Raw genomic sequence first — 22,464 nt, 5'->3', positions numbered from 1 at the left:
TATATCACTGGATTTAGATTTTTAGCAAAGGAACATGGCAATTTGCAATCCTACTTCACATGCATCCAAAAGTTTGCCCTATCTATGCTAGTGATGCCAGCTAAATCACTTGTAGACCCATGACTTTACATTCACAAAAATATTTATTATTTTTGAATTATATTTTATTTTTCATGTCCTTCAGAAAAAGTGATATTTTTTTTCTTAAATGGCTAATTTATTACGATAAAAGCCTTCGGTAGTACAAAAAATAATAACAGTATTATACTTTATAAATATGAAATACCAATCATTATTAAATACTTCAGACGTTTTATTTCACTTTGAATTTTTATTTTTTTTGAAATAAAATAAATAGTTAAAATAATTATATTTCATGTTCGTGTATTCAGTTAAAGTTTTAATAAATCCAACGAATTCCTCTTGACCTAAACCAATTTTAAAAATTAAAGATTTTTAAAGCTTACTTTCATCTTGACCTCATATATATCAAGTGTGGCTTTGTTCTCATATAAAAAAATATATCCATGTCACACTCAAATAAGTTATTGAAAGATAGCAGCAAGTGGAGTTAACATCATTCTTGTGTTTTCATGAGAATTAAAATTCAGATTGACAACTTTAAAATCTAAAACTAATTTCCAAAATAAGGAAATGTATAATTTTAATTATTTGTATAGAAAAATATACTTGATTATCTTATTTTTTTGAAAAAAAATATGGAGAACGATTTAGCTTCGCCTTGACATCGTCCCTATCACTCCACCGATATCACTCCCTTTTCTCTCCTATAAAATCCACTCCTGCTTCGCAAATCCTTCTATCCCAAAAACCCTTCTCGTTTTTACAATCCCCCATTGTACACAAGCATTAAGAAAAGTTTGAGCAACTTATGGCTTCCAAGAAAAGCACATCCGTTGCCCTATTTTTAGTCCTAAACCTTCTATTCTTCGCTTTCGCTACGGCATGCGATACTTGCCCTACCCCTAAGCCAAAACCGAAACCAAAACCGAAGCCGAAGCCCCAACCATGTCCGCCAGGTACCACAGTCCCTGTCCCAGCCACCTGCCCTAGAGATACCCTAAAACTAGCTGCATGTGCCGATTTGCTGGGTGGATTGATCACTGTGACCATTGGCACTCCCCCGAAAACTCCGTGTTGCACCTTACTCGAGGGCTTAGCCGATCTCGAGGCCGCCGTGTGCCTTTGCACAGCCATTAAAGCCAATATTTTGGGCATCAACCTTAATGTCCCAGTTTCCCTTAGCTTGCTTCTTAATGTGTGCTCCAAGAAAGTTCCACCAGGCTTCCAATGTCCTTAAAATCGTGCTATCACTCGTAAAAAATTCGCTTGTTCGTGCATGAGGGTTGCTAGTAATTACTTTTCATTTCTTTTTGAAAGTTTCTATGCTATATGGTGGGAAACATTTCATGAACTAATTATCGTTACATTATTAAAAAAAATATGGGTCTTGTTTATGGTTGCAAGAGATGACGGTAGCTGGTTTACGAAGTGAATCTCATCCGACTTAGCATAAATTTATATACCGTACTTGTGAATTCTAAATGTTGTTCTGCATTTGGTTTTCTGCGTGCCAAATAAAGGGAGAAAAACATACTGGTTCCTATAATTTTGTTGTAGAAACGCAGTATAGCTTTTTTTCTCTATATATATAGCATGTTATTGCATTTCTTGTTGCTTTTTAATTGTAATATTGAAATTCAAGTTTGTTCTTATTTATGGGATTTATGTATGCGACGTATACACCAGCTTTAAAAGGAAAATTATCGGATAATCAAGTGATACGATATAAAATATATATAGAGTTAGTTTCTGTTCCATCTGAAAGAATTTCTTCTCGATATATGTCAATATCATTTGATCATGTCTGAATCCCTCACATGAAAGTTGATGCTAGGGTGCCCGCATTTCTAAACTCGTGAACCCAACTTTACTGTGGGTACTTAACATCAATGCCATATCAAAAAGTTAAAAAATCTCGATTTTTACAAAATTTTTCCAACAAAATCACTTTTTTGTCGAGCCCCACCAATTAATACATCATTCTATATTTTTTACTATCTTCAATTTTAATTTCCATTTATATAATATTTAATAATTTTAGTTTTATTTAATAAATTCATAATATTTTTAAATTTAATAGTTAATATATAATTATTATTTTTAATCATAATTTTATCTTAATATGCAGTTTACGAAAAAAAATAATTTGACGAAAATATTATTGAAAATTAATTAATTTTAAAAAGATAAAAAACGTAAGTGAATTTTTTAAAAATGATAATATAAAGTTTTTTTTTAAAAAAAATGAAGTTAAAAGCAAAAGTATTAACTCATTTCTTTGGAGTTTGGAAAACAAAAAAAATAAAATAAAATTAAAAAATCTAAAATTGGCGTGAGACCCGCCTGCAAGGAAAATAAATTGTTTGAACCCAGCATCCCAAATTGGACGTTGGGTTCATTGTCTTGGCTTTTCAAAAGACAAAACAATGGTGTATGTTGATGATCGAATCGCAAAAATTTACGTAGAAAACTCCAAATTGGTGGGGAAACTATGGGCGGACGAAGAGAAATAATTTCCTTTTTAAGAATTCATATGGGGCAAGAATTAGAATAATAGTAGAGCCGGGAATTCTTTAATTTGAACCACTTCTTAACTAAGATATTAACTATTGAGTAGACTTCTTGCGAGACGGTGTCACGAATCTTTATCTGTGAGACGGGTCAATCCTACCGATATTCACAATAAAAAGTAATACTCTTAACATAAAAAGTAATATTTTTTCATAGANTCGACAATACATTTTGCGTTAGGCCTCACAAAATGTGTGAATCTCACGACAAATAAAAGATTAAGATATGTCAGATCGTCGAGCTCTACCCATATTTTAATGTATGATTAATAAACTCTAAAAAGAATATGATAGACATGATTTGAAATAAATTTATACGCTTACATGCATCAATAAAGTTTGGTGATTTGTTAACCTCAACGGAAAAAAATCATATGATAAAACCGTAAATAATCCGAATAAAAACAATTATTGTGAGGCCAGCTTCCGAATCCAAATGCCAATAACTATAATTTAGCACAAGATTTCCTTTTTTAAAAAATAATTTAATTAATAGATGATTTGAAATTGATTTGTACGGTAATTGGCCTTCGGATTCGGCAGGCCTCACAAAAATCATCATTTTTGTTTATGTATATTTAATGTATATAATATAATATTTATTCTTGTCTCATGAGCCACATACGAAAGTAACGATATCAAATAAGAAATATCAAGTGAATTTAATGGTTTCGAAAAAAATATAAATAAAAAATTATCAAAGTTTCTGGATGAAAACCAAATTTTGATAAATTAAATTACTAAAGCCAAAAACAGATGAAGTTACTACACTATAATTACAATTTTCCATTTTAATTATTTTATTAAAAAAATGTTTTAATTATTAATATCATATAATTTTATTTAATTTTAATATATATTGAATCACATGTATCCATTTCTAGCAAACTTGAGCCTCCAATAATTGCCCCCCACCAAACGATATTCAATATTAATTCCATTAATTAATATAAAAAATGTTTTAGAAATTTACACTCAATTTGTTAATGAGAAAAACTCAATGGAAAAACTGTTATAATTTTTCTTCCCTAATAATACAAAAAAACCATCGGTTTTCAGCACAAAAGTTGGCAGCTGTCACATTTGACTTTATATATGGTGATAAATAAAACATAAATTTAATTTGGATGAGAATATAATAAAGAGGAAAATGTAAAAATTTGTGTGAGACGATCTAACGGGTCGTATTTTGTGAGACGGATAACTTATTTGGCTCATCTATTAAAGTATTACTTTTTATGCTAAAAGTATTATTTTTTATTGTGAATATCAGTATGATTGACCCGTCTTCCAGATAAAGATTCGTGAGACCGTCTCACAAAAGACCTACTCTATAAAGAGAATACATTTTTTGTAGTCACCAAATCTCACCAATTTAGAAAATCATGAAAAATTAAAATCAATAATGTTTAAACTTAATGCACGCATTTTCTCACCACTTTCAAAAACTTAGAGAGAAACGTAAAATCAAATTCATATGATAATTTTTGCATTCTTTCAAACATCATACCATATATACCTATTTACTTAGTAATTATTATTTAAAACTTTTACATTTAATTTCGTTATTATTATATTTCTTCTATTTTTATATTAAAAAAATCCTGTAAATCTATCTTATCACACTTTCAATAATTAATTAATTCGGCTAAAAGTATAAGTAAATTCTAAATTTGATTTTATAAACTAAATAATTTATATTAATTTTGGTAGTTTGGGTTAAATTAATGGTGGAAAATAACTTATTGGTTTTGGTAACTTAGATGGTAAGATATATATATAAAAAAAAATGGCATTCATCAATAATAATTAATTTAAAATATTCATTTGTCATCCTCCCTCAATTTTAGTTCTATTATAGGGCAACGTGATTCTACACCATACCCAAAAAAAAAAGTTGAGGATTACGCCAAGAAAATAACTGAAATACAAATATTACAATTTGAGACAAATAGCACATGAACTAGTTACATTATTACAAGCTGCAACATAATAAATTAAATTAGAGTTTCGAAAAACCATGCATGGACACACTGCAGAGACACACAAAAGAGGGGGAAAAGAACATAATTAGGAGCACTTGGCATATAATTAACACCTCTCAAAACACATAAAGTGGGCAAATAAGTACAATTAAAGTGGTGGGCATACAAAACCCGGAGGAGGGGTAAAGCCACAGGTTGCCAGCACTTGTAGAGCGAGAGGAAGGAAAATGTTCAGATTCAGAAGCTTAAGTCTTATTGTTGTGCACAAACAAATGGCTGCTTCTAGCTCTAACAATCCCTGAAGCACTGGGCAGCATATGTTTTCAACTGGATTTCCTATTATAACATGCACTAATCCCCCGAGAACATCCAAACAGAGCCCAAGTTTAAGGGCATCTATGGGGCATGTGGCGGCCGGAGGAGGACTGATGCTAGGCGGGGTGCCACCTCCACCTCCACCTCCACCTCCACCTCCGGGAGGTGTGCAAGGTGGATAAGAAGATGATGGAGGTGGTCGTGTGACTGGAGGGGTTGTTATAGGAGGGATGATTCCCGGTGGATTGACTATAGGTGGGATGATGCCTGGTGGATTTGTTATTGGTGGAATGATGCCCGGAGGATTGGTTATTGGTGGAATGATGCCTGGTGGATTTGTTACCGGCGGTGGTGGGATAATGGGTGGCACGATGACGGGTGGGTTGCTTATCGGTGGCAACACTCCGTGATGGGGCGGAGATGGTGGTCTTGGGACAGATGGAGGACGGTGGTGGGGTGGCGGGTGAGGTCTAGGATGGGATGGTGGACGTGTCCGAGGAGTCGAAGGCGGGCGGGGCCTAGGAGTTGATGGTGGAGAAGGGCGGTGGTAGGGTGGATATTGAGGTGGGCAGTTTTGTTGCCAAGCATAAGCGGGTGGCAATGCATTCAACATGGAGAGCATGCACACGATGAACATAGCCAAGAACTTGGTACCCATGGCTTGGGGTTTGAGTTATCTCTATATTCTTGATTTTATGAAAGAGTTTCTATCCCAACGATTTAATTTATAGATGAATTATTTGAACAACCCGTGAATCCTATATATGATACAAGTGGAAGATATATAGCACGACCAAGCCGAGTTTGTAATTCAATAGTTTATTGATTATTACGAATATAAACCAAACTTATTGAAAAATAATTTCTGTCCCCACATGTTTGGTTCTTCGTTGGCTAGGATTTTGTGATTATTTCTTAGATCGTTCGATCTGATTTTTGTCAAAACTTCGATCAATATTCATGTAATAATTTGACAGGCAACAAAGCAAACCGAATACTCTCTCTCTAGTACGATTGTCCATGGGTGAAGTGATGAATATAAAAATTGAAATGGAAATTTTGGATGTTAGTGAGTCGTTTGCAAACTTCAATGCCAATCCGTGATCGTTTCTTTTGTTCCATAATGTGTCCACTTTGCACGAATTTTCATGCTTCTTTCTCCATGCTTCCTAGCTCCATTATCCCTATTCATTTTGGTTAATTACCCAAATATTGCGGGAAAAAGATTATCTAAAACATATTATACGTCTATTTCGATTTTCGGCTATGAAGTGATCAACAAAATGATTTGGGGCCAATCCTAAGTAAATTATATATTCGTTAACCAGTGTTCTGAAACACAAAGAAAAAATCATCACTATATATATTGAAATTGAAAAATCAATGCACTCTACATGGAGATGAAATGATTATATATATATATATATATATAATAGAAATAATACACGTGCGTTGCACGTAGGTAACATATGTTGGAGTAATTAGAATTAGAAATAAAATTAATTAACTCAACAAAAAATATTGATAATATTATTGTAAATTTTGACAACTCGTGTTAATTATTCATATGTAACTAATTTGGAAAAAACGTATTTGTTTAATTAAAAAAATATATATTGTGACTACTCAAATTTTTCTTATATCTTTGTTATCATATTGTTTTCTTTTATTATTTGTCATATTATCTCAACAAATGCATATATTTTATTATAATCTTCAATCATTACAATTTTTTGGACAATCAATGATCTGCAATTTTTTATTTACAATATTGTTGATTATTATTTTCTTTCATGTAAACTGACAATAAGTGTTACTGTATGTTTCTAATTTCCTAGCCACCTTTAATTTATTAGATACTTATATTTTATAAACTGCATATTATTATAACAATCTATTATCACATAAAAAGTACCGACGTATTAATAAAAAAATATTAATTGAATGTAGTTATTATTATCACATAAAAAGGATGACGTACTAATAAAAAAAATTGATTGGATGTTGTTATTTATTTGCAATTTATATTGACAATAAATCATCTTTTTACTGTCTCCTATGACATATATTTTAATATTTTATTTTAACACATAAGTATAACGAACACAATTAAATTACTAATGTCATATTGATATTATCTTTAGAAAATAATATCTTTAATTTTATTAATTGTTTAAATATCTTCACGGGATAATTTGTGTATCTTTATTTTGAGAAAAATTAATTGCATTTATGAAGTTGAAAAGTAAATATAACTTTATAGTATAATGTATTTAATTTGGAGACTGAATTCTTTGTATGAAAAACAACACTTCTTCTTCTATTTTTATTTTTTGTATAACCAAAAAGAGTTAATATTTTTTCTCTTTTATTATTTACATGTCAATGTAAAAAGTTATAAAAACAAAAAAAAATATCCATGTCTACAAAAATATTTTTATTTATTGTTTTTCTTGTCTATTTATTTTGTTATATGTGAACATACTTTACTTCATTGTCTTAATCAGCATATATCTTCACTATATAATTTGTTTATATTAAAGATGAATAATTCATTTAGTAGTTTTTTATTACATGAACTTAGGCTGATATATTAAGATCCGACATTTTACATAAATATAAGAATTTTAATTTATTCACAATTATTTTTCATAAAAAAAGACCAACTTAAAATACTGAAAATTTTGATTCATAATTATTTTAAATATGATATAAAAATAATATGTGAAATTTTTTTTGACCATTTAGTTGCAAATTACATTGATAAATGCATGTAGGTGCACTATTTTGTTGTGGCGATTATGACTTTCTCTAAATATCTCCCTTCTCACTCGAGGATCAAACTTTGTTTATTTCTCATTTTGATTATCATAAATCCAATATTTCATTTAAATATTTTTGTTAATTATACTTACATGAATTTATTGTGTATTTCTTCAATTTGAAAAAAATTAATTAAAATTCAATCAACAACTATATCTGAAAACTGAATAATGCTTCTAAATTTAAAAATCGGGTGACATGTAAGGGATTAATACTGAACTATTTTTAAACATTAATTAATTTAATTGACGTAAGAATAGATAAATAAAAAAATCTAAATCATTGGATTAAAAATAACATATTATAATGTGAGTAGACATAAAAGAAATCAAATACTAATTGACATAATAAAAAATAATAAAAAAATCTAAATCATTGGATAAAAAATAACATATGGTAATGTGGGTATACAACATTAAAAGCAAACAATTAATAAGATAGAAAACATAAAAAACAAGTAATTAATAAGGAGATAAATAGAAATTCACATATAAAGTCTAATTATAAAATTTTCAGCATATGTGCTGAATTAATTAGAATTTTTTAAATATATTATGTTGATAACTGTTTTTCCGTTTAAGTTAGTGATTGAGTCCTTATGAACATTTTTTTAAAAAAATTCGTGTCTTTAGTTATAGTAACGGTGTCTTATGATTTAAAATACTAAATGAAACAAATTATCAAGATAAAAAAACTAATCAAGAAATTCAAAAATATGTGGTTACTTAATTAATTTGATTGACATGCTCTTTAGTTTGCTGATTTAATATATGTTAAATCCACAATCACTGAGTTTGATAATAATTCTTGGAGAATAAAACACAATACAATAAATTACTGGATTGTATTTTTAATGAAATTTTGTATATTTCATATATATATGATTTATTTCATTTATAAGGTTGAAATTTTATATATTATGATATAATATTTGTTATGCATCTTAACATCAATAAATTCATTAAAAATTTATTGGTTTATATTTTAATTCTTGTTACCACATAATTTTGGTTCCGCCCCAAACTTTGTGTATTCGTTGCTTGAATCTATTGTTCTTTATTTTGCTAAGACTCATAATATGTCAAACATGAAATTAAATATTAATTTAAAGATATGATAATACTTATTTATTGCAATAAACTTGTTTATTATTCACAATACTGATAAAAATAACTTAAAAATAATATGTTGAATAACATATTGTCAGGAATCCAAAAAGACATTTCAAATGTCAACTTTGACACTCTATTTTCAGTGACTACCAAAATATCTGAACAACCCACAATTTATGGACAAGATACTAACATCTTAATTTTAAAATCAAGATGATATTCTCCTTTTTACATGAGAAATTCGTTATTGAAAATCGACAATGTTTGATATATAGATATTTAATATAAACCCGTGTGAGCTCATTTAGGCTCACCTTTAAATGAGTTGACAAAATTTCAACCCAACCCATTTAAATTGTTTGGTGGTGTGGGCCAATCGACGGACCCAACTCAAATTGATGGGTCTAATCACAACGATCTTTTACCTTATTTTATTCAAATAATTTATAAATATAAACTGCCAAAAAATGTTGGTTGAAATTTTTTTATTTGAACACATAAATTCTAGCCAGCGGTAATAAGTAAAGAGATTTAAAAATTAGAAAATTTTTTTTTATAAAAATTGTATATTATAATAAAATTTTTAACCATATTTTATTAAAGTAATTTTAAATATAAACCTTTGCAAAAAAAATATTTTTTTAACTCATAAGTTATAGCCAACGTCACAAAAAAAATAAAATAAAATAACGAGGACATGAAAAAAAAATTTAATAAAACATCCAAAAAAATTCACAATTCAACAATAAACTATTTCTAAACTTTAATTAATTGAATTGGCATAATGAAAAGATACATAAAAAAAATAAATCGTTGGATTAAAAATAATATATTGTAATGTGGATAGACAACAGTAAAAGCAAGCAATTAATAATAACATTATAATTTTAAAATCAAGATAATATTCTCCACTTTATATGAGGAATTCATGATTGAAAATCGATAGTAGATATATTGATATTTAATACAAACCCGTCCAGGCTCATTTAGTCCCACAGATTGACAAAATTTTAACCCAACACACCTAAATTATTTGGCGATGTGGGCCAAATAGACGAACCCAACCCAAATTGACGGTTTTAATCACAACGATCTTTTACCGTGTTTTATTCAAATAATTTATAAATATAAACTACAAAAAATGTTGGTTCAAATTTTTTTTATTTAAACACAAAATTCTAACCAACTGTCACAATTAAAGAGATTTAAAAATTAAAAAAAAAATTTCATAAAAATGATATATCACAATAAAGTTTTTAACCATATTTTATTAAATAAATTTTATTTTGCAAAAAGTATTTTTTAAAACTAATAAGTTATAGCCAAAGTCACTGATAGGCTCATAATAGTTTGTATTTTTATTGTCATATTTCTCATTGTTACAACTACCAACGTGCTTAATTGACACATTTTTGTGTGATTTTATTGTAGGATGAAGTTTTCTGTTCATGCGATAAATCTGGGCTAAAAGGGTGATTTTATATCACAATTAAACTTGCCGATATAGTGGAAAACTTAAACAGAAAAATTCAGAAGTGGTTTTTGAATAAGGCGTGATCACGCCTTATGACTACTCCTCGGCTGCTTAGTGAGAGTTGATGAATTTTCATATCAAGTAATAAATATAAGATAGAGTTTTTTATGGAAAAAACTCTATATTCTTGGAGGATATTTTTTAAGTATTTTTTAATTTTAGTGATTAGATCATTTTTTTAGATTATTGGGCTATTAAACTTGTTGGACCTAATTTTCTTTCTTTCCTACACTACCTCACGTACAAGACACTCTCTTCTTTTATTTTCTTGACCACTATTCACGCACAAACAAGAGAGAACTCTCCAACCTCTTCTCCAACAACACACGTGAAAGAAGAACAAGAAACGCGCAAGGATTTTCTCCACAACTCTAGACTAAGTTTTATTTCTGATTTAAGGGTTGTTTTTACTGTTTAATTTATCAGTGTGAGGTATTCGTTCTTAAATTCAATATTTTTTTTATTTCAAGTATTTGTCGATTTATGATTTAATTATATGAATATTGTATATCGATTAATCTGACAATTTAATTCAATATATGATTTTCTACTGATAACCATGAATTCAGTGATCCGTAATTGTCATGAATGATTGGTACATGAGTAACATAGATTAGATGTGTTGTGCTATCATAATATATGTAATCTAAATAAATCAACAAAACTGGATTTATCAATTGCAGCTATCTCGATTGGTAGATTTCAGGATTAACTGTTTTCACAAATCTAAAAGCTATAGTTAATTAATATGGAACGCTATCGTGCCCAGTTGGTTATTGATAAGTTTTTACTGGATGCTGGGTTCAGTCAATTAATTTAGGAAAACACATGAATTTTAGCGGCTATCCCTATAATTCTAAAGTTAATTGTTTGGAACAACTTGAATAAATTATTTGTTAGCCGATGAACAGTGATATAATTAAATAGTAGAACTCCCTTGAATCAGATTTTTCTCGTATTAATTTCTTCATTTTATTCTAGTTGATTAATTATCATTTAAAGTTATTGTTTTCCGTTCTTAGATAAATTTAGTTTAGCATTTTATTAAATTCATATCCCAAAAATCCCCCCTTCATTTGCATTTTACTTGAAAAAAATCATCCCCCGTTCCCTGTGGATTCGACCCTACTCACCATTACACTCATTTTACTTAGAGAGTAGGAATTTAAGTTTGGTGGCTAAACGACAGCACACCAGTCACCAAAATAAATAATGCGGACATGAAAAAAAATTAATAAGACACCAAATAAAATTCATAATTCAACAATATACTATTTTAAAAGTTAATTAATTTAATTGACATAAGAAAAGATAAATAAAAAAATCTAAATCATTTAATTAAAAATAACATATTATAATGTGAGTAGACATAAAAGATATCAAATATTAATTTACGTAATAAAAAATAAATAAATAAATCTAAATTGATAATGTGGGTAGACAACATTAAAAGCAAACAATTAATAAGATAGACAACATAAAAAACAAGTAATTAATAAGGAGATAAATNGCACGGTTTTTGTCCTCGCGAAGTGTTGGCGGGTTTTCGAGAAAGCCAACACTGTCGGATTCTGCCGTGTGTGATTTTTGTAGCAGGGATTGTACAATATGTCGTGAACTCGTTGCTTTAGCAGTTTAGCTAGCTTATAATTAATATATTCTTTAGAAGGGACGAAGAAAAAAGAAAATTAGTGGATTTATAAATTTGTATAGTAATCGTTATTATGAATGGCGTATGTTGTAAATATGACATCCGTTAGGCAAACACCAGTAACCACGTGGGTTTGGGTATAAGTTTCAATCGGTGCTCGAGGGGGCAAATAATGAAGTAGTCTTACCATCTATAAATGATGCTTTTGATATAAGAACAGGACCAATATTTCGTCTCTGGTGAGTGTAACAGGACCAATATTTCGTCTCTGGTGAGTGTAAGCCTCTAGAGTTACTAATAACTTCAAGACCCCAGAAATAGCTCAAGATTATATTGAAATGTCCAAAATTAGAATGCAGAAAAGTTTTGTCATCTAGAATTAAATACCATCGACATTATGAAATGACCCGAGAATTTAACTTGTAGACCCGGTCACAATAGCCGATGAGTGGCTTTTCAAGTTGCGGATCATCATACATTTTTCTCAAGAAAGTGCAACTCTTCTTTCATTGCTTGCTGTCATGCAAGGATTAGAACCAGTCTTGTGGAAGTTGCGAGGTTTAAGTATGGTTGCTAACAATGGAAACTAAGAAGTGAATGGCATGGTCAAGTAGAGGGACGAAAATTTCAATTTCATTCTTGAAAATTTTAAGTTTCATCCCATCAAAAACCTTGATGCTAGGACACCGAGGACGGGGATCAACTTCGAAAATTTTCAAAAATTTGATCCCCAAGATTAAATATTTAGGGATTTTGAGAGGGTAAAATATAATTCTTTATTTTATTTTTTACGGCTTCATAGATTTCGAAGTTTAATAATATATTACCTGCACTCTGATTCGGAAAGTTTCACCTCTTTGCCAAAATAAAAAAGGATGCACATGTAATAACAAACGATTATTAAAAAAATTTAACAGGAAACAATCCAGTAATTCATTTGCTCGAAGTTCAAATATATTGGTTTTTCGACTCGAATTTTCAAAGATAATTTATTTGACTGAGACTTCAAACGAGTGAAGAGAACATGAGAAGATACGCTTGAGATGTTAATCCACAATCAGCAAGCTAGGGTTCTTCTCCAAGCTCCACTCTTAAGTTGTCGTATGGGTAGACCTTCGGTGCCTGATAAAAATAAAAGATAAAATATGACGCACAGATTATTGAAACCATAACTATAAAGCATAATGTGCTGAGAAACTTTTTTCTAATACGTACACATATCAAGCAGAGATAATCAAGTCAGACCTAGAATCCACAAGTACAGGAAACATCCATGTTAATTAGTTTGGCAAATTCATTTTCCACGTTGCAACTAAATTGCAGTTCTTCAATTATTAAAGCTCAATTCCGAAAGGTCAAATAAAGCAACAAAGGTATATTTATACTTGTTAAGCAGCACTTTGAATTAAGCCCGTGGGTTGCATGCTAAAGTGCGCCTGTATGATTAGAACCCTCGGCAACAAGTAAGAATATTAACATAGGCACCTCTCCATCATGTAGGAATTCCCGCCTCTATGGTTACAATTTGATCCAACCATTCTTCTATGGCTATGGTTGAGAAGTGTTATGATAGTATCCTCACCTTGACTTTAAAGACAGATTGAGACTTGTATCTAGTCCATCCTCTTCAGCAGAATCGTAGCTAGTAGACTTACTTCCGTTCAGAGTTACAATTCCAATGGATCCACGAGCTTAAGCTTTTTGATAAAGTTTTTGACCCAACGTAGCTCAAGCATTATTGCAGATTCCAAGAGGGTCTCAGAGCATTTTTTGAAGAAAGTTGCTCTACTGATGCACTGGATGAGCCATATCTATCTAATCGAGGACGATTATTGACATCTTCGGAGTCTTTCCACTCAACTCAACCGCTGATAGGGTGAGGGACATCTCTCTCTATCCTCAGCTCTTCGATAGCAGACATCACCATATAATTCATTGATCTAAAACTACAGGTTTGATCCCTCTTATCATGCAAAAAAATGTGATAAAACGGATCGTTTTCTCAGTAGAGATAGTGAGAAGAATTCTAAAATGGATTTTTAGCATGTGAATAATTATGGAAACAACTAGGTTAGCAGAAACTAGGCGAAATTAGGTCTCAAGCAGCAGCCACGACATAACTTCGGACAGAGCTGGAGATGGTGGAAATCCAGTAATTGCTAGAGCCACGACAAAACCTAACTAGGTTGACATCTTGTCCTCGACCTTAAAGTAGTCAAAGCAATAAATAGGAGGAACCATAGTTGTCAAAAGCGCGAGGCGCAAAAAAGCGCTCAAGTGTCTTGGGACTTCAAGCGCAAAGCGCAACACACGTTTTACAGAAAAAAACGCAATAAACAAAATATTATCAAAATAAAATAAAAAGTCTTTCAAAATGTGATAGATGAAATATCAAATGCCATTATAGTCGTCATCTTCATCCTCATCTTCGAAATCTACGTTATCAGCCCCATCACTTGATTTGTATCCGTCGGTATCTTCTTCTTCTTCAATTTCATCATCAATGTTGATCTCTTTTTCATCCACAAGACTAGTTCGAGCTGAAGATTGCTTTCTTTTGGTTGAAGTGGATGATGATGCTCTTTTTGAAGTAGATGCATTTCGAGATCGAAAGTCGTATGCACTTTCACCAACCCCAACCGCTTGTGCTACATCACTCCAATGCAAATCATCATCTTCAAAGACAAAACCGTTATCATCATTCTCTTTATCACTGTCATCCAACTTTCCCAACAACCATTCGTTACTATCATCTATTTCTGACAAAGAAATAGGATCAATCTTATCTCGCACGTCATATCTTCGCCTCAACGCTCTGTTATATTTAACATATACCAAATCATCCAAAAAGAAGGCATCAATCACTTCTGCAACACGTTTTCCAGCCGCCTCTCTAGAATATCGACTTTTTGCCCACTTTTCAGATCTAAACATCTTTCTCAGATTTGCTTGTTGAGCTTGAAACCGCTTTAAAGTCAAAAAAGCTATTGCGAAACAAATCTTTGCAGTTCTTACCATGTCTCTTTGTCCAGTACACTCCCTCATCATGCTAAACAATTGTGGGCTATTGTAAATATAACCATTTACCATCAATGCCCGTTCATGCAATTTTTTGAGGTTAGGAATTTTGAATATTTCCTCAAGCATCAAATCTAAGCAATGAGCTGCACATCGAGTCCAATACAAGTGTGGAAAATTGTTTTTCAAAAGACGACCTGAAAACCCACTTATACACTACAGGCCACAGTGTATTTTCTTTTGGGCAGGTCAACCTTCTCCCAAGTGGAGTTTTTTTCAATAGCTCTCATTTTCAGGGATCGCTTCCTTCTATTCAGGTATCGCTAAAGCTACCTGTACATAATTGGAATCCCACCAAAATCTATTTGAGAGATGAGGGCAAAGAAGGTGGGTGATAAATTTTTATAAGTTACAAAATTAGACATCGGATAAATGGTACATGATCGAACACATTTCCTTTTAGCAATATGTCAATGATATTTGAGGGGGTGGTTAACTTGGGCATACCTTGACTCGAAGCATCAGGATCTGTTGACGAGTGATTGTGCATCTCTTCATTTGGCCTCAGATCTGATTCACGGTTTTTGGCAGGAACATTGTCTCTTCTTTCCTGTGCATTGCCTTTCCTTGTATAAACTAGACCCTTGAATTGTTTCTCATTTATTTCTGGTGTATCAGATGGTGTAGCAGAATAATCAGGAGTTTGACATTCAAATGCTAGGTCTGAGTTATCTTGGCATTCATCTTCATCGGAGTTATACTCCCCTGAAAATGAGCGTCATAGTTCGACCGTCCCTCAATAGAGACAAACATCTGTTTTGACAAAGGATCAAAGCACTTAAACCCCCGTTGATTAGATGGATACCCAACAAAAATGCACCTACAAGACTGAGGATCTAGTTTGGATCCGTTTGGATCATGATGATGAATAAAGACTAGACTTATAAATATTTTAGGGGAATTTCTGTGAGAAGTCTAGTATTAAGAAAGCATTTTCGAAATATGCTAATGAGAGATTGAAATTTCAAAATATGTGATGGTAGAAGATTTATTAAATAAGTAGTTGTAAGAATCGCTTTTCCCAAAGATGCTTCAGAACCTTAGTCTGAAAACTAATCACTCGAGCAACCTCGATAAGATGTTTGTTATTTCTTTCAGCTACTATGTTTTGTTGTAGACTATGAGGACAAGAAGTTTGATGTACAATCCCTTTGTCTTAAAAAAAATCTCTCTGTAAATTATTAACAAATTCTCTCCCATTATCACTTCGGAAAATTTTAATTCCAATTTAAATTGGTTTTGAACCATACTATAATTTTTTTTGAAAACATTCACAATCTCTTATTTATCTTTTTAAAAGAAATGTCCAAATGATACGAGTGTGATCGTTAATAAAAGTGATAAACCAACGTTTTCCAGATAAAGTAGACACTCTGGAAGGATCCTAAACATCACTATGAATCAAAGTAAATGGAGCAGACTCTTTGAAAGGTCAAGGATGAAAAACAGACCTACGATGCTTAGCCAATGCACATGATTCACAACGAAACAAAGATAGATTTGTATTAATAAAAAGCTTTGGTAACAACTGTTTCAAATAACCAAAATTAAGATGCCCTAAATGACAGTGTCATAACATAATCTCACTGTACTTATAAGTAGAAATGAAGTTGAAACAAGTCATTTGGGTCAATTGAGCATGGAAAGAATCGGCATGGAGAATATTAAGACTGTTATCCTACTTAGCATTGTCAATCATCCTCCCGATGCAAAACAATGAAACCCAAAATGAGAAGACAAACAAACAACCCGACAATTAAGATCAATAGTCAATTGGCTAACAAAAGGAAGATTATATGACAAGGTGGAACATGTAGAACATTATTAAGCATTAAAAAGGGAAAAATGACGATAGTCTCTTTTCCAACAATAGGGGCAAATGTACCATCGACAATTTTAACTTTTCTGTTTCCGGCACATGGGACATAGGTGGAGAAAAAATGTGATGTTCCAGGCATATGATCTGTGGCCCCTGAATCGACAATCCAGGAGGCGTTAGAAATCGAGTTAGCGAGATTGGCTAAGGAGAATATACCTGTTTGGGATAAGGAGCATGAGGAATTAGAACTACCTAAGTGAGATCGGAACAGTTATGACAAGAGCTCGAGTTGATCCTTAGTAAAAGGAGTTGGTTCCGAAGTGAGAGAGGGTTGGCTGGAGTCGGCACTCCTTGATTAAAGAGCATGACCGGCCCGTTTTGGTCCACCAGATTTCTTCTTGAGATTGGCAGGTTTGCCATGGATTTGCCAGCAAGTGTCAACTGTATGTCATGGACATTAACTCGGTGTCCTGTTGTACCCACAACAAACGGGTATTCAATTCATACAACTGTCCGTAGTTTTCTTTGTCTGAATATGTCTACCTAACTGCCTCCCAAACATCATGGACTGTAGGAATAAACATAAAGTGTTTACCAATGATAGGCTTCATTGAATTAATTAGCCAAGCTTTGAAGTGGGAATTTCCGGACCTACAGTGCTCTTACTTTGAATTTGTGGAGGCAGGCGCCTTAAGCCCAATTTTCCCTCTCTCAATGACGAGGCGGATTGATTGAGCCCACTCAAGATCATTCTTGCCATCGACTTTATGGATGGTAAGTTAAAGGGAATTATCGGATAGAGCCATGGGTGAGGGGGGAAAAGAGGTGCTGCCTGAAGCGGTAGAACTACTGCCACTGGTATTGCCACCGGGTGACCCTGTACTGCCGTTGCTGATAGATCCAGTGGTACCGGACCCAGTTCCAACCATCGCGGCCCTAAAACTCATGATCGACTGGCTCGTAATACCATATTGAATTTATCGAACAAAAGGTAGAAGACAGAAACCCTTTCTGATTCTTATTTTTCATATATTATTCGGTCTAATGTGTACCTTTAAATAGGTAAAGAATACAGAATTAAATCCCAACAAATCTGGGAACGTACTCTATTACAATCCTATCATAGCGAACATAACTCAAAATAAATCAAATCTATATCGAAACATATTGTATTTAAATAGGGATAAACTTATCAACAATAGGGCTTCCATTAAAACAAACGATGGAATCAACAAGTACTGACTTACAAATGGGATTTTAGAAGCTTTATCATTCCACACAGCTAATAATCCAAGCGATGCAAAAAAACTCAATCCTCCACACAACCAAGCTAATGCTTCATACTAGTTGAACAATAAAAAAAAATCTTGGAACATCAAACGAACACCCAACAGATTTTGCATAGAAAATATATCCAAAAGAACAAACAAAACACATCAAATAGTTCAAAATCTCACCTTTCCAACAGTATCAGCAATGCGATCAATACATGGTTCCGGAAATGGAGTTCCATTATCCCATACAAGCTCATCGTTCACCGGAAGCTGCAATTCAGCAATTTATAGTAATTTAACCCACGTGACCTTGCTTTCAGTAGGGTTTCATTTATTTCTTTTCCGCGAAAAAAAAAACTAATTTCAGAGGTTTACGGGTTTGTCGGGGACGATGTGTTTGCCAACGGGGAGGCCCATACCCGAACGCTGGCGGAGAGAGGATGCGACGGAACGTGAAACGACACCATTTGCGCCCATGATCCGGGACGCAGCCTGGCTCAGCCTTCCTGCCATTTCGATATGTGTTTACTACTTTTTGCTCTGAAATTATAGTGCTAAAATTGAAAGAGGGGAAAGAGATGCTGATTTGAGGAAAACCTTCTATACGACGTCGCTTATAAGGGGTTAAGATTAGAACGATTTCATTATTGAATCGCTGCCTTCAATATATTCAACGGTGTGTTTGGGTTAAATTTCATACACAGCTTTCTTCTGAAATTTCAAAATAGCTAATAATTTCTCCTAAAAATTAGACGTGTAACTTTTTATGTTTTTTTTAAAAATAAATTCAAATAATCTATACTTCATAGTTTTAGATACATGAATTTTTAATAATTTCCATAATGTTTTTTCTCACATTTTATATATTTCAATGTAAATAAATAATAAATGTTTTTGTAACATACCATTATAAAATGAATAAAAAAATAAAATTAAAATATCACAATTTGACTAAAAAATAAAACACAAAAACATATGGTTTATATTTATTTGTACTGATTATATTTTGAATTATATACAGAAAATATAATGAAAAATTATTTTGTATACAATAAGAGATATTAAAATCATATTAATATTTTTATAGGGGGCTATGAGCATTTTATTAAAAAAAAAAAAAAACATAGTGGTTTAGGGCTTATTTATATTTCACACGGCTTATCAGCTCTTTTTGAGATTTTACAAGGGAATTTATGCAATTTATCCATGCATTTGGATTGATTCATTTGAAGTTCACTGTAAATGTATTTTTATTGTTTAGATAATGTAAGGCAAAAAATTCAAATTATTTATATTATAATTATATTAATTAAGGATAAACATCTTTTTACTGACATCGAGTATCCGGACCAACTCAATTGGATAAACCTCTATTTGGGAATTCAGGGTCCGGGTATAATTTAAGGTCGGGTTTCATGTTATCTGCCAAAATATTGTCCGAAACCCGCCTATATTTTTCATAATTTTAAGTTTTTTTTTAGATATTGCATAGTTTGTAGGATAAGTAATTGAATGATATAATAATTTAATTTTTATATATATTCTTTAGTAATTGGACTACCAAATCCTCACTTTCCTTTTCAACATTTGCTTTCCTTTGTTTTGCGTTTACTTTCCTCTCAAAAGTACTAATTTCTTTGACTGACGTTCTTGCTGCTATTTCAGAGCCTCAAAGGTTTTGGATTGTGAGGAAGAATGGTTGTGGATTGTTAGTAACCCGATATCAGATGACTTTTATAAATTAAAAGGAAAAAAGAAACTAAATCATTGGTTCATTAATCAATCCTAAAAACATTTCCAGAAAAAATAAACAAACAAGGGCTGAACGATGAATCTATAAGAACATGTCCATAAAATATTAATAACACATATAGAAGGTCGAAAATCAGTAGAAACGATGCATCAAATCACAACCACCAACACAAAAAAGTATCATATTCCCAATTGACTTTGTACTTCCAGAATTGTCTTGGCGGAGTTCCTCAGCTGCTGAGCTTCTTCATCAGTAAGATGCACATTGGTTACCCCCAACACTCCGCTCCTACCCAACTGAGCAGGCAAGCTGATAAAAACATCGCCACCATCGATATTGTAGAAGCCCTTTGCAAGAACCGAGACTGGATGGATCCTTCTTTGATCTCTTAGTATCGTTCGAGCCAAGCTAGCGACCGAGTACCCGATCGCCCATGAGGTGTAGCCTTTCAATCTTATGACTTCATATGCACTTTGGACAACTTCTTTGTGTATGTTTACTAAGGTTTGTTTCTCATAAGCAATCTGTTGCCTCTGTAAGAAGCTTAGTATTGGGACTCCTCCTACACTTATGCTCGACCATAGAGCCACAGAACTGTCACCATGTTCCCCAACAATGTAGGCCTAGAATCGGTGAGGTACGTATGAATAATTAATACATAGGGTAGAACAATTACTAGCACTGGCCTATTTACTCAATAGAATGTAACAACAAAAGTCCAAACATTTTGTATGAATTCGTCATGCGTTACTTGGTGGGAAGGTAGATTTAAAATACCAAATGCCAAAAAAAGACAATAATTAAATAATAATAATAATAATAACAACAATGAATAAAATAATCTCACCTGCACCTCCTGTGCATTAACATCAAGGTGATCGGCGATCAAGAACCGGAACCTGGACGAGTCCAAGTTCGTACCCGATCCGATAACCCGATTAGGTGGGAATCCTGACAACCTCCAGGCTATATAAGTCAGCACATCAACCGGGTTCGAAACCACCAATATTATACAATCCGGAGAGTACTTGGCCAATGGTGGAACAATATGCTTAAACAGAGACACGTTCCTCTGCAGCAGATTCAGCCTGCTTTCTCCCGGATTCTGCCGCGCGCCGGCGGTGATGATGCAGAGGTCGGAGTTCGCAGTGACAGAGTAGTCAAGGGAGGCGCGTATCTTCGTACGTGGAAGGAAGGCGGCGGCGTGTTGGAGGTCGAGCATCTCGCCGCGCAGCTTGTCTTCTTTAGCGTCGACGAGGGCGAGCTCATCCGCCAGATCTTGGGTGAGGATGGTCTGGGCGATGGCCATACCCACGTTCCCGACGCCGACTACGGTGATCTTCGTGTGGCGCTTGGTGGGGGACGGCGGGGTCCCACCAGTGATGGGGATGAAAAAGGCTTGGCTTAAGTCCAGGCCGTCGGAGCCCAGGGAGGATGTTGATGTACTCTTCTGCATGATGTGTAATGAATCGTGTGAGTTTGTGTGTGTCTGAATGAGCGTCTAGGGATCGGACGAGGCTGAAACAAACGCGCCGCCGTCCTGATTTTTCAACGTTATTGGGAGTAGCAAGATTTCCGATGATGGTATTATGGTGTTACGGCATATCCCTTCTTTAATCTTTGGCGAGATTGTTTCCCTTCATATATCCGACTTCCCTATTAATTTTGAAAATATTCCACAATTTCTATAAAGTAATCCTTCTAAAACTTGGTGCGTAAAGTATTTGATCACATTGTTTACAAAACCTGGTGCTATAATGCCAATAGTCAGTATTAATCAATCTTTGGTTGACTCTTTACTTTTCTTTAGAACTTGACTATATAATTTTTTAAACATGGTATTGAAAGTGCGCTATTTTTAAATTAAAAAAATAATTTTAGTCATATATATTTATCTTTCAACCATTTTAGTTATTTTTATTATCAAAATAAAAATACAAAATTTATTGTGATACGATCTCACGAAAAAGATCTCTCGTTTGACTTGCCTATAGAAGCGGGCCGAATCGTCCTTCCGGCGTCTCTGTTCATCAGCTCTGCAAGAGCTCTACTTTGGTGCCTACCTCTTACTCGTTTTCCTCAATGCATACACCTAGCTTATAAACCCTGTTGAATTCTATTTCAATGGAGTTAGCTGTTAAATCGACAATCTTGTCACGCTTCTAACCACGGCATAACTACGCTTGCTACCCAATGAAAAAATATATATACTCGAATACACGAAACTTCAGAATCATAGCATCACAACTATCAAAAAATCAAGTTTTTATCACAAAATTGTCGATAAAATGCTGCCAAATAAAAATATTTGCATTACAGAAAAGATAATATCCCGACTCTTAAATGCTATAAATCAATATAATCCCAACATGGCTTAGCTATTGATCGGTTCTTAATCATCTAAATCCAAATAAATAAAAAATTCTTTTCTACAAACCAATAGGGCCCCGAGATTTGATTATTGGT

General features: G+C 32.7%; 4 protein-coding genes across 4 annotated transcripts; 1 reads left to right on the top strand and 3 right to left on the bottom strand.

Moving 5' to 3' along the window:
- The first annotated feature begins 808 nt into the window (after positions 1 to 808).
- On the top strand, positions 809 to 1,736 carry LOC140980127 (14 kDa proline-rich protein DC2.15-like). Its single transcript, XM_073445813.1, has one exon. It carries the CDS (start codon positions 893 to 895, stop codon positions 1,319 to 1,321), a length of 429 nt encoding a protein of 142 aa, XP_073301914.1. The 5' UTR covers positions 809 to 892; the 3' UTR covers positions 1,322 to 1,736.
- Positions 1,737 to 4,576: 2,840 nt separating this feature from the next.
- On the bottom strand, positions 4,577 to 5,694 carry LOC140981330 (uncharacterized). The gene has a single exon (XM_073447699.1). It carries the CDS (start codon positions 5,610 to 5,612, stop codon positions 4,788 to 4,790), a length of 825 nt encoding a protein of 274 aa, XP_073303800.1. The 5' UTR covers positions 5,613 to 5,694; the 3' UTR covers positions 4,577 to 4,787.
- Positions 5,695 to 12,956: 7,262 nt separating this feature from the next.
- On the bottom strand, positions 12,957 to 18,878 carry LOC140981825 (NADH dehydrogenase [ubiquinone] 1 beta subcomplex subunit 8, mitochondrial). Its single transcript, XM_073448305.1, has 4 exons — positions 18,621 to 18,878; positions 18,429 to 18,515; positions 18,219 to 18,314; positions 12,957 to 13,196 (listed from the first exon to the last, which is right to left on the bottom strand). Exons 1-4 carry the CDS (start codon positions 18,756 to 18,758, stop codon positions 13,140 to 13,142), a joined length of 378 nt encoding a protein of 125 aa, XP_073304406.1. The 5' UTR covers positions 18,759 to 18,878; the 3' UTR covers positions 12,957 to 13,139.
- A 1,117-nt stretch (positions 18,879 to 19,995) lies between these two features.
- Positions 19,996 to 21,635, bottom strand: LOC140981808 (L-lactate dehydrogenase A-like). The gene is made up of 2 exons (XM_073448281.1): positions 20,846 to 21,635; positions 19,996 to 20,621 (listed from the first exon to the last, which is right to left on the bottom strand). The coding sequence occupies exons 1-2, from the start codon at positions 21,452 to 21,454 to the stop codon at positions 20,178 to 20,180; spliced, it is 1,053 nt and encodes a 350-aa protein (XP_073304382.1). The 5' UTR covers positions 21,455 to 21,635; the 3' UTR covers positions 19,996 to 20,177.
- Positions 21,636 to 22,464: the final 829 nt, after the last annotated feature.

The sequence above is a fragment of the Primulina huaijiensis genome, chromosome 7, assembly GCF_012295235.1.
Source record: "Primulina huaijiensis isolate GDHJ02 chromosome 7, ASM1229523v2, whole genome shotgun sequence".
NCBI classification, from domain to species: Eukaryota; Viridiplantae; Streptophyta; class Magnoliopsida; order Lamiales; family Gesneriaceae; genus Primulina; species Primulina huaijiensis.
This window is presented reverse-complemented; position numbering and strand designations above follow the sequence as displayed.

Bases quoted from the DNA above. Each gene is read 5' to 3' on its own strand.
- LOC140980127 (XM_073445813.1), top strand. From the start codon at position 893: ATGGCTTCCAAGAAAAGCACATCCGTTGCCCTATTTTTAGTCCTAAAC.
- LOC140981330 (XM_073447699.1), bottom strand. From the start codon at position 5,612: ATGGGTACCAAGTTCTTGGCTATGTTCATCGTGTGCATGCTCTCCATG.
- LOC140981825 (XM_073448305.1), bottom strand. From the start codon at position 18,758: ATGGCAGGAAGGCTGAGCCAGGCTGCGTCCCGGATCATGGGCGCAAAT. The intron at 18,516-18,620 runs GTAAACCTCTGA...GCTGAATTGCAG, and splicing joins ACATCGTCCCCGACAAACCC to CTTCCGGTGAACGATGAGCT. The intron at 18,315-18,428 runs GTGAGATTTTGA...TTGTTCAACTAG, and splicing joins TTGCTGATACTGTTGGAAAG to TATGAAGCATTAGCTTGGTT.
- LOC140981808 (XM_073448281.1), bottom strand. From the start codon at position 21,454: ATGCAGAAGAGTACATCAACATCCTCCCTGGGCTCCGACGGCCTGGAC. The intron at 20,622-20,845 runs GTGAGATTATTT...CACCGATTCTAG, and splicing joins TTAATGCACAGGAGGTGCAG to GCCTACATTGTTGGGGAACA.